Source organism: Poecilia formosa, unplaced genomic scaffold (assembly GCF_000485575.1).
Source record: "Poecilia formosa unplaced genomic scaffold, Poecilia_formosa-5.1.2 Scaffold265, whole genome shotgun sequence".
Taxonomy (NCBI): domain Eukaryota; kingdom Metazoa; phylum Chordata; class Actinopteri; order Cyprinodontiformes; family Poeciliidae; genus Poecilia; species Poecilia formosa.
This window is the reverse complement of record NW_006800204.1, coordinates 149,007-161,859: the sequence shown is the minus strand read 5'-3', so window position 1 is coordinate 161,859 and position 12,853 is coordinate 149,007. Positions and strand designations below refer to the sequence as shown.

At 39.3% G+C, this 12,853-nt stretch overlaps 1 protein-coding gene across 2 annotated transcripts in view; it reads left to right on the top strand.

The window, feature by feature from the left end:
* Positions 1–12,853, top strand: part of col4a3 (collagen, type IV, alpha 3) — a 36,926-nt gene that overhangs the window by 3,731 nt on the left and 20,342 nt on the right. Inside the window, exons 1-11 of one of the 2 annotated variants that reach the window (XM_016681008.1) lie at positions 5,783–6,019; positions 6,186–6,242; positions 8,307–8,396; positions 8,516–8,560; positions 8,981–9,025; positions 9,196–9,258; positions 11,182–11,235; positions 11,310–11,336; positions 11,425–11,499; positions 12,072–12,134; positions 12,238–12,273. In XM_016681008.1, coding sequence (XP_016536494.1) covers positions 6,014–6,019; positions 6,186–6,242; positions 8,307–8,396; positions 8,516–8,560; positions 8,981–9,025; positions 9,196–9,258; positions 11,182–11,235; positions 11,310–11,336; positions 11,425–11,499; positions 12,072–12,134; positions 12,238–12,273 — 561 coding nt within the window. In that variant the 5' untranslated portion in view covers positions 5,783–6,013. Of the gene's footprint in view, positions 1–5,782; positions 6,020–6,185; positions 6,243–8,306; positions 8,397–8,515; positions 8,561–8,980; positions 9,026–9,195; positions 9,259–11,181; positions 11,236–11,309; positions 11,337–11,424; positions 11,500–12,071; positions 12,135–12,237; positions 12,274–12,853 lie in introns of those variants that run through there. The other variant, XM_007570654.2, reaches the window with a different exon arrangement.

Sequence of the window (12,853 nt, the reverse complement as noted above, 5' to 3'; positions counted from 1 at the left end):
TAGAACTGGAACTGGTTCAGAACAGGAACTGGTTCAGAACAGGAACTGGTTCAGAACAGGAACTGGTTCAGAACAGGAACTGGTTCAGAACAGGAACTGGTTCAGAACTGGAACATCGATATGTCTGTCCTTTCCGCTGAACATCCTGCAGGAAGAGAGAAGATCAGACTTAAAGTCTGTCTGGTTCTGAACTCAGGCGGGTTCTGTGTTGGTTCGGTTAATCTGTTTCTGGGTCAGCCCTTTGTCCTGATCTGCTGTTATTAGAGCTTGCACACACACACATACACACACACACACACATACACACACAGAGCTTCCGGTTGTTACACTGGTTTTAAGTGGGTTTGATCAGTAAACTGACAGTAGGTCGTGTTGTCGGTGTGTCTTCGTTGCCAGGCCTTCGTCACGATTCGTTTCTCACAGGTGTAGGTTTACCTCAGACGTTTCTCGCGAAACGACTCCAACATCTACTGCAAACTAAAACAGAAGTTAGAAACAGTTTTAAAACAAAAAATGTAAACATTAAAGTTAAAATGATTGTTAAAAATCAAGAAAATGGAGACAAAAATTAAAAGGAAAAAATAAATAAAAAATAGAGAAAAAAGAAAAATCAAGAGAGAAAATTTGAAAAATGAACAATAAAGAAAAACATTAAAAATAAAAGAAAAAAATATTTCCAAATATCTTCAACTTTGTTTACTTTTAAGGATGGAAAGGGATGGCAGTAACTTTCTGTGTATAACTTTAGGTTTTTACTCAAACTGAAGACGTTTTTATTCATCTAAATTTGATGAATCCTCATAAAAATCATGACGTGTGAATCTGAGGAAAAAATGCAACGTCATGAGTTTTTATCCAGGTTGCGGGGCGTGTTGCTGCAAACACTGCAGAGAGCAGATTAGAGCGGGATCCTCTGGTTATCGCAGTAAGAGGACAGTTTCACCTGCTGGTTACAGAAGGTGTTTGGGTTTGGCCTCTGGGACGCCGCCGTCATGAGAACGCACGCTCCGATGCACAGCAGACACTTTATGGAGGAGCTGAATGCAGCTGCCACCATTACAGCCGATGTTTCAGCAGGAGGCGTGCCTCAAGGCTCCGCTCCGGGACCCGTTCTCTCCTCCTGCATCTCCTGCCTCTGGCTCTCAGCTTGATGATAACTGTGATAACTGCCACATTTACATTCCTTTGAAAAACACACAATGTTCTCTCCTAAACGCCTGAATGAAATCAAAGCTTGGAGATTTTTGTTTCCACCGCGGATGGCCTGACCTCTGACCTTCAGCTCGTCCAAAACGCACCATCTTTTTTATTATTTATATATTTCAGCTGCTCATCATTCCTATTTTTAATTTAGTATTTTTTTAATTGTTTTTTATTTATTCATTTAACAGCTCATCTTTACTTTTTATTTTTTCTGTTTTATATTAGCCTCCAGTCTTTATTTTTTTCATTCATTCATTATTTGTATTTATTTTAGCTGCACATCTTTTTATTTCTTTTTTAATATTTTCATTCCTTTATTTACTTAAGCTGCTCTCTTTTAACAGGATCACTCAGGCGAGAACAAATCGCTCACTTTTATTGGTGACCATAAAAAGGTTTTTTTTTAAATTTTAACTTTTTCCAAGTCTTGAAATCTGTAATATATAATAAAATATTAATTTGAATGAATGCGTTTCATTTTACATGCTTAATATAGACTGCTGCTTATGTTGAACATTGTTTGAAATTGTTCTGGTTATTGATTTTAGGTTTCTGTTTTTCGGTTTCAATTTGTGGCTTTCTGTCATGTCTCTATTTGTGATATTTGTAACATTATGATTTTATTATATTGCTTTTTGTGTCGAACTCAGGACGGATATTCTCTGCTACAGGACGGACTAATGGGGATGCTAAGAGCTAAGCTAAATTAGACAACTCCAATGAGCTAAGCTACATTAAGCTAAGCTATATTAAACTAAGCTAGGCAAAGCTAAACTACTTGCTGCTCTTCACTAGTTCCTTGTCGGCCACAGAATTCATTATACATGTTTTTGTTTTTAAAAGTCGTCATGTCTTCACCCCACCTCGTCTCTCTGACTTGCTTCGGCCATCTTTTCCTCGCTGTCTCTGAGGTTAGCGGCCGGTGTTATCGATCAACTGGTGGCTAAATCAACTGGTTGAAACCTATGCGCACCGCAGATGTTTCCAAATTGTGGGTGGCTGTGTCGATGCCTGTTGAAAAATGCTACTTGCGTGAAAAAACCGTTCGCAAAACTTTACTATAAATCCCATTGGACGCTTATATGTTTAATGTTGCATCTGAAAATTATGTTTCAAAACAATTTTCTAAAGAACAGCATTCACTGCGCTTCGAAAACCGCATTTGAGCATAACCAGATCAGTGAATAACACAATCCCATTCACTTTCAGGTTCACCAGAATACATCAATTCTAACTCATGAATAGCCGCAATGTAAACCTAAGTGGACAGTTTCTGCTTTTTATAACCAGCACTGATCAGAAAAACATTGGAATTGACTCTCAAGTTCCTGTTATGCGAGTTGCTTACATTACATAAAAAGGAAAAGGTAAATAGTAAGTGTCGCATTGTATAGCGACTTACTACCCACAGTGTCGCTAAACAACGAGGTGGTTATCATCATATTTAATAAAATTTAACTCGCATACCTGATGGTGTTGCTTGTGGTGTTTACGTGTCCAAATAGAAAGGAATATCAAGTAATGTCGATAAGTTGTACTGTAATAAAATCTCATCTAAATGATATAAAGTTAACAGCTAATGTTGTTGGTGGTGATATCCAAACTGACAAGCCGAAATTATAATAATAAACGTTCCTACATTACTGTCAGATACCACCAACAGATTATGAGCCGTATCTACAGTATGTGTCCGTGTGTTCTCTACTTGGAAACAGTTTGCAGGATGTTGACGAAGGGAAATCAAATTAGAAACAGAACGAGCCGCATTAAGATTAACTAGTGATGCCAAACAGGGTCCTCAACGCAGATGTTTGTAAAAAATTAGGTGGCTTTGTCGTTTCCTGATCAAAACGCGACAAACGTAAATAAACAGATATGAAAATGTCTACTTTCTCTAAGCTCTTCAAAACATAATGGTATGAAGGAACATTGAAGAATACATTAAAAGGTCTCTAAAATATACCCCACTTCAAGGAAGACTGTACTAAACAGAATTTGTCCTACCGCCCTACATTGTTAGAGTAATGTGATCATTTTACGTCTGTTCAGTCTTATGTTGACTGACGTGCTCTGCAAACATATCAATAAATATGAACAGTTTATAATATCATGCAAACTAATTCATTGTTCATTTAATGGAAGCCACATTATTTCGTTTTCACTTTAAGACTTCACTCGGCTGCAGAAGCAAAGCTGTGCACCTTGGTAATCTGACAATATTCTTACAGTTAAAGTTTGTCTGGCAAACCTGCTAAACAACACTACCTCCAAAATGTTGGCAAGTGAATTATATTTATTTTTGTAGACAATAAAATAAACTGGTCCAAAAAGGGAAGCAGACGATGCTAACTAAACTCGTACCAGCGGTCGCTGAGTTCCAGGAGCGCCGATTTAACCACCAAGCTATGAGGACAGATGAGTCCGATGTTCAACCTGTCACTGATTGTCATCTAACGGACACCCCGCGCTTTAAGAACCAGGCCTGGACTGATTGGTGGCACTTTCAGAATCTCAGTTCGAGTGAATATTTTAACCTGTTTCTGATGTAAAAGTATATAAGACAATTGTTTTTTCAGCGATGTCTCATATGGTTGAGAATTACGGTCACTTGATGAAAAGAATAAAGACGAGAAAAAATATCAAAAATAATGAAGAAATGACTGCCACATAGATCTGCGGTAGCCATGTCTTCTGTAAATGAGCTAGGAAATAAAGTGTAGCATTACAGAAACAGTTAAAAAGATTTCGCTATAGTTTCTGTGGATACCTATTTGAAATATCACAATATAAGGAATATGTGGAAAAAATATACAGCCAGTCGATCTTTTTAAACATTTTATTTTTAATCCCAAGGCTTTTCGACATTTATGTCGGCTTTCAGGGATTAATCTTTGCTTTGAGATCTGCTCATGCCACATCGAGATCTGTTTCGATCTTCCTTTGACGAGTTTCAACCTCTGAAGCAACACATAAGTCAGGACAAGCTCTGCGTAATTTACACGTTTTGGTTTTGCAGATTAACTTTTCAAAAAAAAAGACAACATACAATATTAGACCAATAAAGTCTTTCTAATTAGTTATTCCCGAGATCTTAGTGGTTGTTTTACGGAATCGGATAGTATTTTTGCAAAGATTTGTAGTTCTTTAAGCTTATTGCATTGTTTACTTCCTGTTTCGGTAAAGGGGTCCTAAAAAGCCACGCCCACAGAAACATCAGTCTTTTCCAGCTGCCACCACCAGTTGATCCATAACACCGGCGGCTCTCGGCCTCCGCAGGTCGCCGTTAGCGACATAGACATAAATATGTAGAGCCTCATGGAGCGGGCCGGCCCGTTGCTGAGATACGTCACAGCGTCCGCCATATTGAATGTGGAATATGTGCCAGTAAGCTAATACAGGTAAATGGACCGAACTTCACAAAGTGCCGTTCTACAAAGTATTTTAAATTCATTCCTGTCATTGACACATTTTCTCACACACCCTGATATATTTGGCAATCAGAGAAATGACTAAAGAGAGTTTCTAACTTTTGATGTGATTATTTAATTGTTTCGGGGCATTTCTGAATAAAGAGCTCAATGTTTTTATTTGATAGAAATTATTCTGATCATTTTTATATTGACATTGATGAACAGACACTTTTACAGTGTTTAATTAAAGAACATAATTCCATAATTTAATGTACATTTAACATTTCAAGACAAAAAATAAATAATTTTCTTGTATTTATTTTTTATACATTGAGAAATGACTTGATTTATAACTCTGTCAATGTCAAACATTAAACTACGTGTTTAATGTTTGACAATTAAACATTTAATTGTTTGACATTTAAATGTTTAATTGTCAATTAAACAATTGTTTGACAAGATAGATAGAAAGTGTATCTTTTTCCATAGAAAAATATATGCATTACAGAATGTCAACTCTGCTATTGACAGCAAAGAGTGAAAATAATTCCAACAGAGTAAATTATTTTTTATTTCATTATATAAGCTACATTAATACACTAATACTTCAGATTGAGATATTTAAAAATACACAAAAGTGAAAGAATAAAACATTTATTTATTATACTGGGAACACTGGTCACAGGCTTCAGTCTGCTGGTCTCACTGGGAGAACTCAATGACTTCTGAGACGTCCTGGTTCACAGGCTGAAGCCAAGGATAAAAGAGAAATGATCCAAACGTTAATAGAAAATACATATATGTTTCCTTGACATTCATAAAAAGCCATTTTCAGCATGTTGGGCTCTGACTCGTAGCATCTTTATAGCTAAATACCGACATGGAGAAGCTGAGCTGGAAACAGACTGAAGAGCAGCAGCTCCAGCTCTGATCCTGACTGATCTTTCCTCACTAAATCCTCTGGTTTCTAATGAACTTCTCCTCTAGCAGCGGTTTCTCATCACCTCATTAGAAAACAGTATGAAAACGTTAGCTGCTAAGCTAACAATCAGCGGTTACTTTGGGCCAATTAAACTACATAGGAAATATTTCTCGGTTGTTTAGAAGCGAATTTCTGGCTGCAAAGTAATTCTGATCTTTCATCCTTACCTGTAATAGTGAATCCAGTTGGTTTCGTAAAACGGTTGAAACACACAGCACAGGACTAAAGGAGCGCCGATCCCCTGCTGCCACATACAAGATGGCGGACGCTGCTACGTAGGACTCAGCGCTTCATGAGGCGTCTAGTATTCATGTCTATGGTTAGCGGCCGGCGGCTCTCAGCCTCCGCAGGTCGCCGCTGTACGCTGAGCCGTCTCCTTTCTGAAGACTGACCTGTTTCAGTTTCTGCAGGACATTTTATGTTGGTTTGTGTTGATTTTAGCTCTTTCTGTTAGTCGGAACGTTTTTCAGTTGCTAAGCTGGAAATGAAACGTCAGACGAACGTGAAGCTGAAACCTCTGCTGGTTCTGCTTAAATCACCTTTAGTTTTATCTGTTCTAACATAAAGTTAGCCTGTTTTTGTCTCCTCAGGTCTGTCACTGCACAGGGAAGTCCCGCTGTCACTGCGAGGGGGTCAAAGGTCAAAAGGTGAGCAGATCTCTTTAAAAGATTATTTTATTCGGCAGCGTTTTTGTTTCTGCCAGGTTGGTTAGAACAGCCTTCACCTCTAAAATGGGGGCTATAATGTGGCTTCAGTTCAGAAAACATCCAGGCAGCCCTATAAAATGAATAGGGCTGCACAGTGGCGGAGTTGGTAGAGCTGTTGTCTTGCAGCAAGAGGGTTCTGGGTTTGATTCCCGGTCCAGGTCTCCCTGTGCATGGTGGGTTCTCTCTGGGTACTCCGGCTTCCTCCCACAGTCCAAAAACATGACTGTCAGGTTAATTGGTGAGTGTGTGTGTGCATGGTTGTTTGTCCTGCCTGTCTCTGTGACCTGTCCAGGTGACCTGTCCAGGTGACCCCGCCTCTCGCCCAGAATGTTAGCTGGAGAGGCAGCAGCTCCTCCCGACCCCACTAAGGGACGAGGGTGTAAGAAAATGGATGGATGGACAAAGGGAAATATTTCTAATAAGCTAATTGGATTATTCTGGCTGTCAGCTGATAACCTTACTGTAACATAAAGTAAAGGAAATATCCTGACAGGAAATCACAGCAAACAGACTCGCACAAAGGTAAAATATAAAGAATAAAACTGTACAGGGCAAAATTTCAACATAAACACACAAAATTTATGTGTGTGGTCACATCCAGAGGAATGTCCAACTGAGTTGTTTTATTAAAACATGTACAAAATGTGCTTCTATATTTGAGCATTAAGACAGAATGTTTATAATTAATGGGAATAAAACAGATGAAGAGTGATGCAGGAAGGATCTACGTTAACGCTGCTTCATGCAGTGTAACTTTTAAAACTAAATTTGACTTTATTGTTAAAACTGTTGTCATGTTGTGACAGTTTGAGTCAGATAAGCTCCCTGAGCTGCTACTGTCTGAAGAAAAACTACCAATCAGAGTCAGGAGGAGGGGCTTAGCGCTGTCAATCATCCTCATGTATGCTCTGCTAAATGTTCTAATGACGGAGAAACAACTGTTTTAGGAGAACTGTTTATCTGCCGTTGTCAGAAGCTGTAGTGTAGCAGAAAGTGAGAGGAGGGTGTGAGGAGCTCATACACAAATATGATTGACAGCACCAAGATCCTCGCCCTGGCTCTGATTGGTTGTTTCTGACTGAGCTGTGTATTTTTACAGTTAGTGCTGGGAGAAAACAGAGAATTATCTGTCTAATATTAAACTGTCACAACATGATGACAGCTTCAACAAATATGTAAAAAACAATTTTTATAAAAGTTACAAACAGCAGCTTCAAATAAAGTTCCACATCTCTGGACAATAAGATGTTATTGTCTAGAATGTTAGAGAATTGAGTTTAGTCCGAATGTTCCTGAGGAAATGTTCTGCTGCTCTCAGCGGATTAATCGGACCAGAATCAGCAGTTCTGTTGCTGAACAAACATTTTCCAAACAGTGTCTTGGTAAGGCAGCGGCGGTGATGCTGTGGGCTCTGCAGCAGATGCACAGATAGTTGTCTGGAACCAGACTGAAAGCAAATGATGCTTTCGCTGCAGACATCAGATCAAATCTCAGGTCTGATAAATGAGCTCAGCCTCAAACACGGAGAGCAAAACAATTTTAATCTGCTGCTGTTGTGTCTGTGAGGGCGCTGCCGTGCCGCCATGGGGCGACCTCCAGGTCCAACGGGGTCAAACGGGGTCAACATGTGATGCATGGAAACGGGAATGAATGTGTTTTTATCACCACATTCAGTCATTTTCTGCATGTATTGGCAATTCGCTCTCATCTTATCACACTTCCTTTCTATTCATCTCTCTTGTAAAAAGATCAACAGAATGAAAGTGTGAGGTGTGCAGCGGTTTGTCGATGCTGCTGCCTGATTGGTCCATGGTGGGGCACCTGGGACCACCCAGGTGTTGATGCCTGAACGGCCTGGTTCCTGTTGGCTGAACATGAAACGTCCATCTGTTCCCCTGCAGCTGAGGGAAAATCTCGCTCTGACTCGGGACAAACACTGAGTTCAGGAGCGCTGCTGCCCCTCAGTGGACAGAAGGAGAACTTCACCTGTTTTTATGTCGTCAGGGAGAAGCAGGACACCCAGGAGACCCAGGACTTCCTGGAGTAATGGGATTTCCTGGAAGCGAAGGTCACCTAGGGTCACCAGGAGAAACGGTAAAATCCTTTTATAATTATTACTGTTATTACGCAGCTTGAATTTGGACTATTTAAAGAAACTTTTTCTTTTTGTTTCTGATGGATGGATGATCTAATCTGCTCTTTCTTTTGCTCAGGGTAACCCGGGAAATGCAGGCAGTCGAGGAATGAAGGGCTCTCGGGTAAGACCGATGATGATGATGATGAAGCTGAGGTCAAACATCTTGGAGTCGACATCAGAACCAAACTGAACCTCTGGAATCGAACTGGAATCTTTATGTTTCTCGATGGCGGATTGAGGCCATTGTAGATAACGAAAAATAAAAATAACAATAGTAAAAGAAGGAATAAATTATTGCCAAAACTTTGTGATTAGTCTCAAAAATTTCCAAGAGAAAACTTGGAAATTTCTGAGATTCAAAACTCAAAAATTTCCTAAATTTTCAACTTTGAGCTCAGAAAGTTTTTTTCTTGAACATTTCTGAGATTAATCTAAAAGTTTTTGAGTTTTTTCTCAAAAAACTCAAAAACCTTTGTGGAAATGTACCTGAATCTACAGTAGCTCTAATCCTCCAGTTAATATTTTGTTGTTTTATTTCCAGGGGCTTCCTGGAATACCAGGTTTTCCAGGACCTCCAGGTCTCCCAGTAAGTCTTAAGGAACAAAGCAATCATGACTTCTAAAACAATTAACAGACATTTGAAGGATTTGCTAAACATTTGAAAACGATTATTTAAAATAAAGTCACTATCTAGTTTTTGATAAAATACATTTTCTGCTCTGTTGCTGAGATAATGATTCAGTTTTTATTTCTCAGGGGATTCCTGGGCATGAAGGGCCAATGGGTCGACCCGGACTCCCAGGATGCAACGGGACAAAAGTACAGATGGATTTATTTCAGAACTGATTCTGTCCAGCTTGACCCAATGCAGCTTATTTACATTAAATTCCTACAAAAAGTCATTTAAGACAGTTTCACATAGAAATAAAAACCCTAGATCTGAACATGCACTGTGCCTGTAAAGTCTTCACAACGTTAAAATTTAAAATGTCAAAGAAGAAAAAGGAAACCAAGGCAAACATAGTCAGATTTTTCCCACATTTAGTTAGCATGCTAACTAAATGATTAGCTTGAAGCTGTGATGTTTATAAACTGAAACCATGTTGAAAATATGACTGAAGAACTGACTAATTTGTTTCTCTTCTGACAGGCTAAATAACCCAAATTATTGCTGTTAAATTCAGACTGTAACTTCACAATCGGCTCCCCAATGTGAAGATTAAAGGTTATGATAATGAGGTTTACAACAACAACAAATTTACTCACATCATCAAAATGTATTTCAACTCAAAAAGAAGTTGAAGTTTGGCTGCAGTTCACATTTTACTACTTAAAGAAAGTGTGTGAAGAAATTAAACTCAGCAGTTTTTGGGTGTCAGGAAGATAAACAAGTTCATCATCAGCGTAGAGAAGGAGCGGCTGGTTTGGTCCCTTTTCTGACCCACTCAGAGTTTAAATCAGGGGTTAGGCGGAGCCTCTGCCGCGGAGGTAAAGACACACTGTAAAGTCGTGATGACGCCCCGCTTTGCCATCACTTGCTGCAGAGGATCACGTTACATTGCTGAGCCAATCAGAGGATCACGTTACATTGCTGAGCCAATCAGAGCTGTGGAGGAGCACTGATTGGAGGAGCTCCACTCTTAGCATGGATTTGAACTTGTGTCTTTAATCTGCTCCTTAGTCGCATCTTTTCGGGGTTCCTACTGCCTCTAGTGGCGTGGGGGTGGTAACACAACTAATATAATTACATTACTAAATCAGAATACCGCAAAGTCTTTATTATTTATTATTAATTTTTCATTCTCTTAAGAATGTAGAGCTAATTAAATGATCTAAACAAGACCTTAAAGTGGTTCCAGTTTCTCTAGATGGCCAACCTGTTAAAACTGTGGCAGATTTTAAATACCTTGGCTCGTTCCTGGACAGTCAGCTCAACTTTGCTGAAAACACTGACTATATTTTGAAGAACTGTTCTCAGAGACTCTACCTTTTAAGAAGACTTAGTGATCATGGGGTGACCCAACTAGAATTTGGAAAAAAAATCATATTTTACTACAGAAGGGTTCAGTGAATGCACATATGAAACTGGTGGGTTCGGTACCTCCAAAAAGGTTAAGAACCACTGATTTAAAGGGAACGGCAGAGTCTTCAGCCGAACCCTGAAGTACGCCACAGCCATATCTAGTTAGGTTTGTGTTTTCAGACCATATTTTTATTTGAAGCTAAGCAATCTGGGACTTTTAGGATCCAACAATCCTGTTTTTAGACTCTGTGACAAAGATTTGTGATCCACATGAGTTACCGCTGCAGCTTCTCCCCTGCATTAGCCCAGCAGGGGGCACCGCTAACCAAAACGTTGTTGTGCCAACCTTAAATCATAAGCTTTACTTCAGCTAAGCCAACTAGATGCTCACCAGAAGCTAATGCTAAAGCTGAACACAGTGGAAGACTGGTTACAGAATGCTGTATGTAGCGTCCCATCACAGAGTCGACCGATCACCGAGTCGACCAATTGCGTCTTGACCCGTCGTAAACCCTTCAGCTATCAGTGAGAGATTATTTTAAGGTTTATTCAACTGAAAGCTTACAAAGCAGCGCTTTAATATGTATCCGAAAAATAATTTAGTAGAAGCTAAGAGCAACAAATGTTTCAAAGTTAGCAAAACGCTGAAATGCTAAGTGAACACTTAGCTGATAGCTTGTTAGCGTCCTAACAGAATGAGGCCTGCTGTCGTCTGCCAGGGGGAGGCCGGCTACCGAGGGGTTCCTGGACCTTCAGGACCGCCGGGACCACGAGTACGTCCACTCACTCGGTTCAAGTCAAACACATTAAACCAGACATTACAGCTAACAGTGTGCGTGTGTTTCAGGGGCCCCCAGGGCCACAAGGCATGAAGGTGAGCCTCACTCACAGCCTGCAGATACTCGGCTCGATCTGCAATGATTCATTCATTAATGAAGGATTCAAACTGCGCTTGACTTCAGGGAGACTCGGTCGTGATTCCCTACAGGCAGGAAATAAAAGGAGCAGCGGGACGACAAGGGCCAACCGGCAGAGAGGTACACTATTTATTGTTGTTGTTATTATTGTTGTAGTGACTATTTGTCCAGAAACTCCAAAATAAAAAACTTAAAACTTCAAGGTGATCAAAGCAAAGTGAATTCAACTCAAATAGCCACTTGATGCCCTGCAGGTTTCTGGCTTATCGCTCCAAAAGGATCCAAAGCCAAAAATACAGTCTGTTCATTTACGCCATAGCTTCTGGTAAAGCATGAAAAACTTCACCTGTTGTTTGGATACATGATTGTCTCACCGACTGACTGACTGTCAAAGTGACTGGTAACAAACCATGTGACCCCCACAAGCGTAAAGAACTCCCTAATGACGACGGATTATACGTCCCAAAACGTCCCAAACTGAAATTAACTAATTAAACAAATTACTAGTCAGCAAACTTATTATAAATAACTAAAATTAAACAAAAATTCTAATTATAAATTAACCAGAAAGTAAATAGTAAAAATAAATTAAATAATTAAAATTCTAACATTTAACTGAAGATGGAGAAATGGCTCCTGCAGCTCTTCTTGTCATTGGGTTGGATTAACTGAACCACTGCTTGTTGTTTCAGGGGCAAAGTGGATATAGAGGAGAGCCGGGCGAACCAGGACGGATCGGGGCCCCTGGACTTCCTGTAGGCCTTAACGTTAAACAAAACTACGTATTTTACAGCATTTAAAGAACAAAACTCCATATTTTATTGCACTTAAAGTGAGCAGGAAGTCTTTATTTTCCAGGGAAGACGAGGACCTGCAGGAATCCAAGGAGAAAAGGTTTGTATGTTTGAGTCTGAGACACATTTCCTGATGTTACAGGCTGATCTTACGGTTTACTGTTCCTGTCCAGTGATGATCCTTTGAAACCAGCAGCTTCGTTTGTGGTTCGTGCTGTAATACTGGGTCCGGCAGCTAAATTCTCCCTCAGCTTATAAATGATAATATTGTCATTTAAAGACTATTTTCAGATAATTTAATGTAAGAACACATTCTCAACGATCTATAAAGTTTAAACTCTACTAAACACTTAACACAAAGAAACAGAAACAACAAATAATATGAATTATGAAGCTCCTGTAAACAAAACTGTTGTTAAAAAAATCTTTAGATGAGACCAAAACACCAGGCTGAAGATTCAAAACGATAAATCATCCAAATGGAATCATTATTTCTAATTGATCTATTGTGACAGGCTGACCTGGTTTCTTTGTTCTCTGGCTTCTTTAATCTGAATTAGCTGCATTAATGGTTATTAATGGTTGTTAATGGTTATTAATGGTTGTTAATGGTTATTAATGGTTGTTAATGGTTATTAATGGTTGTTAATGGTTATTAATGGTTGTTAATGGTTGTTAAT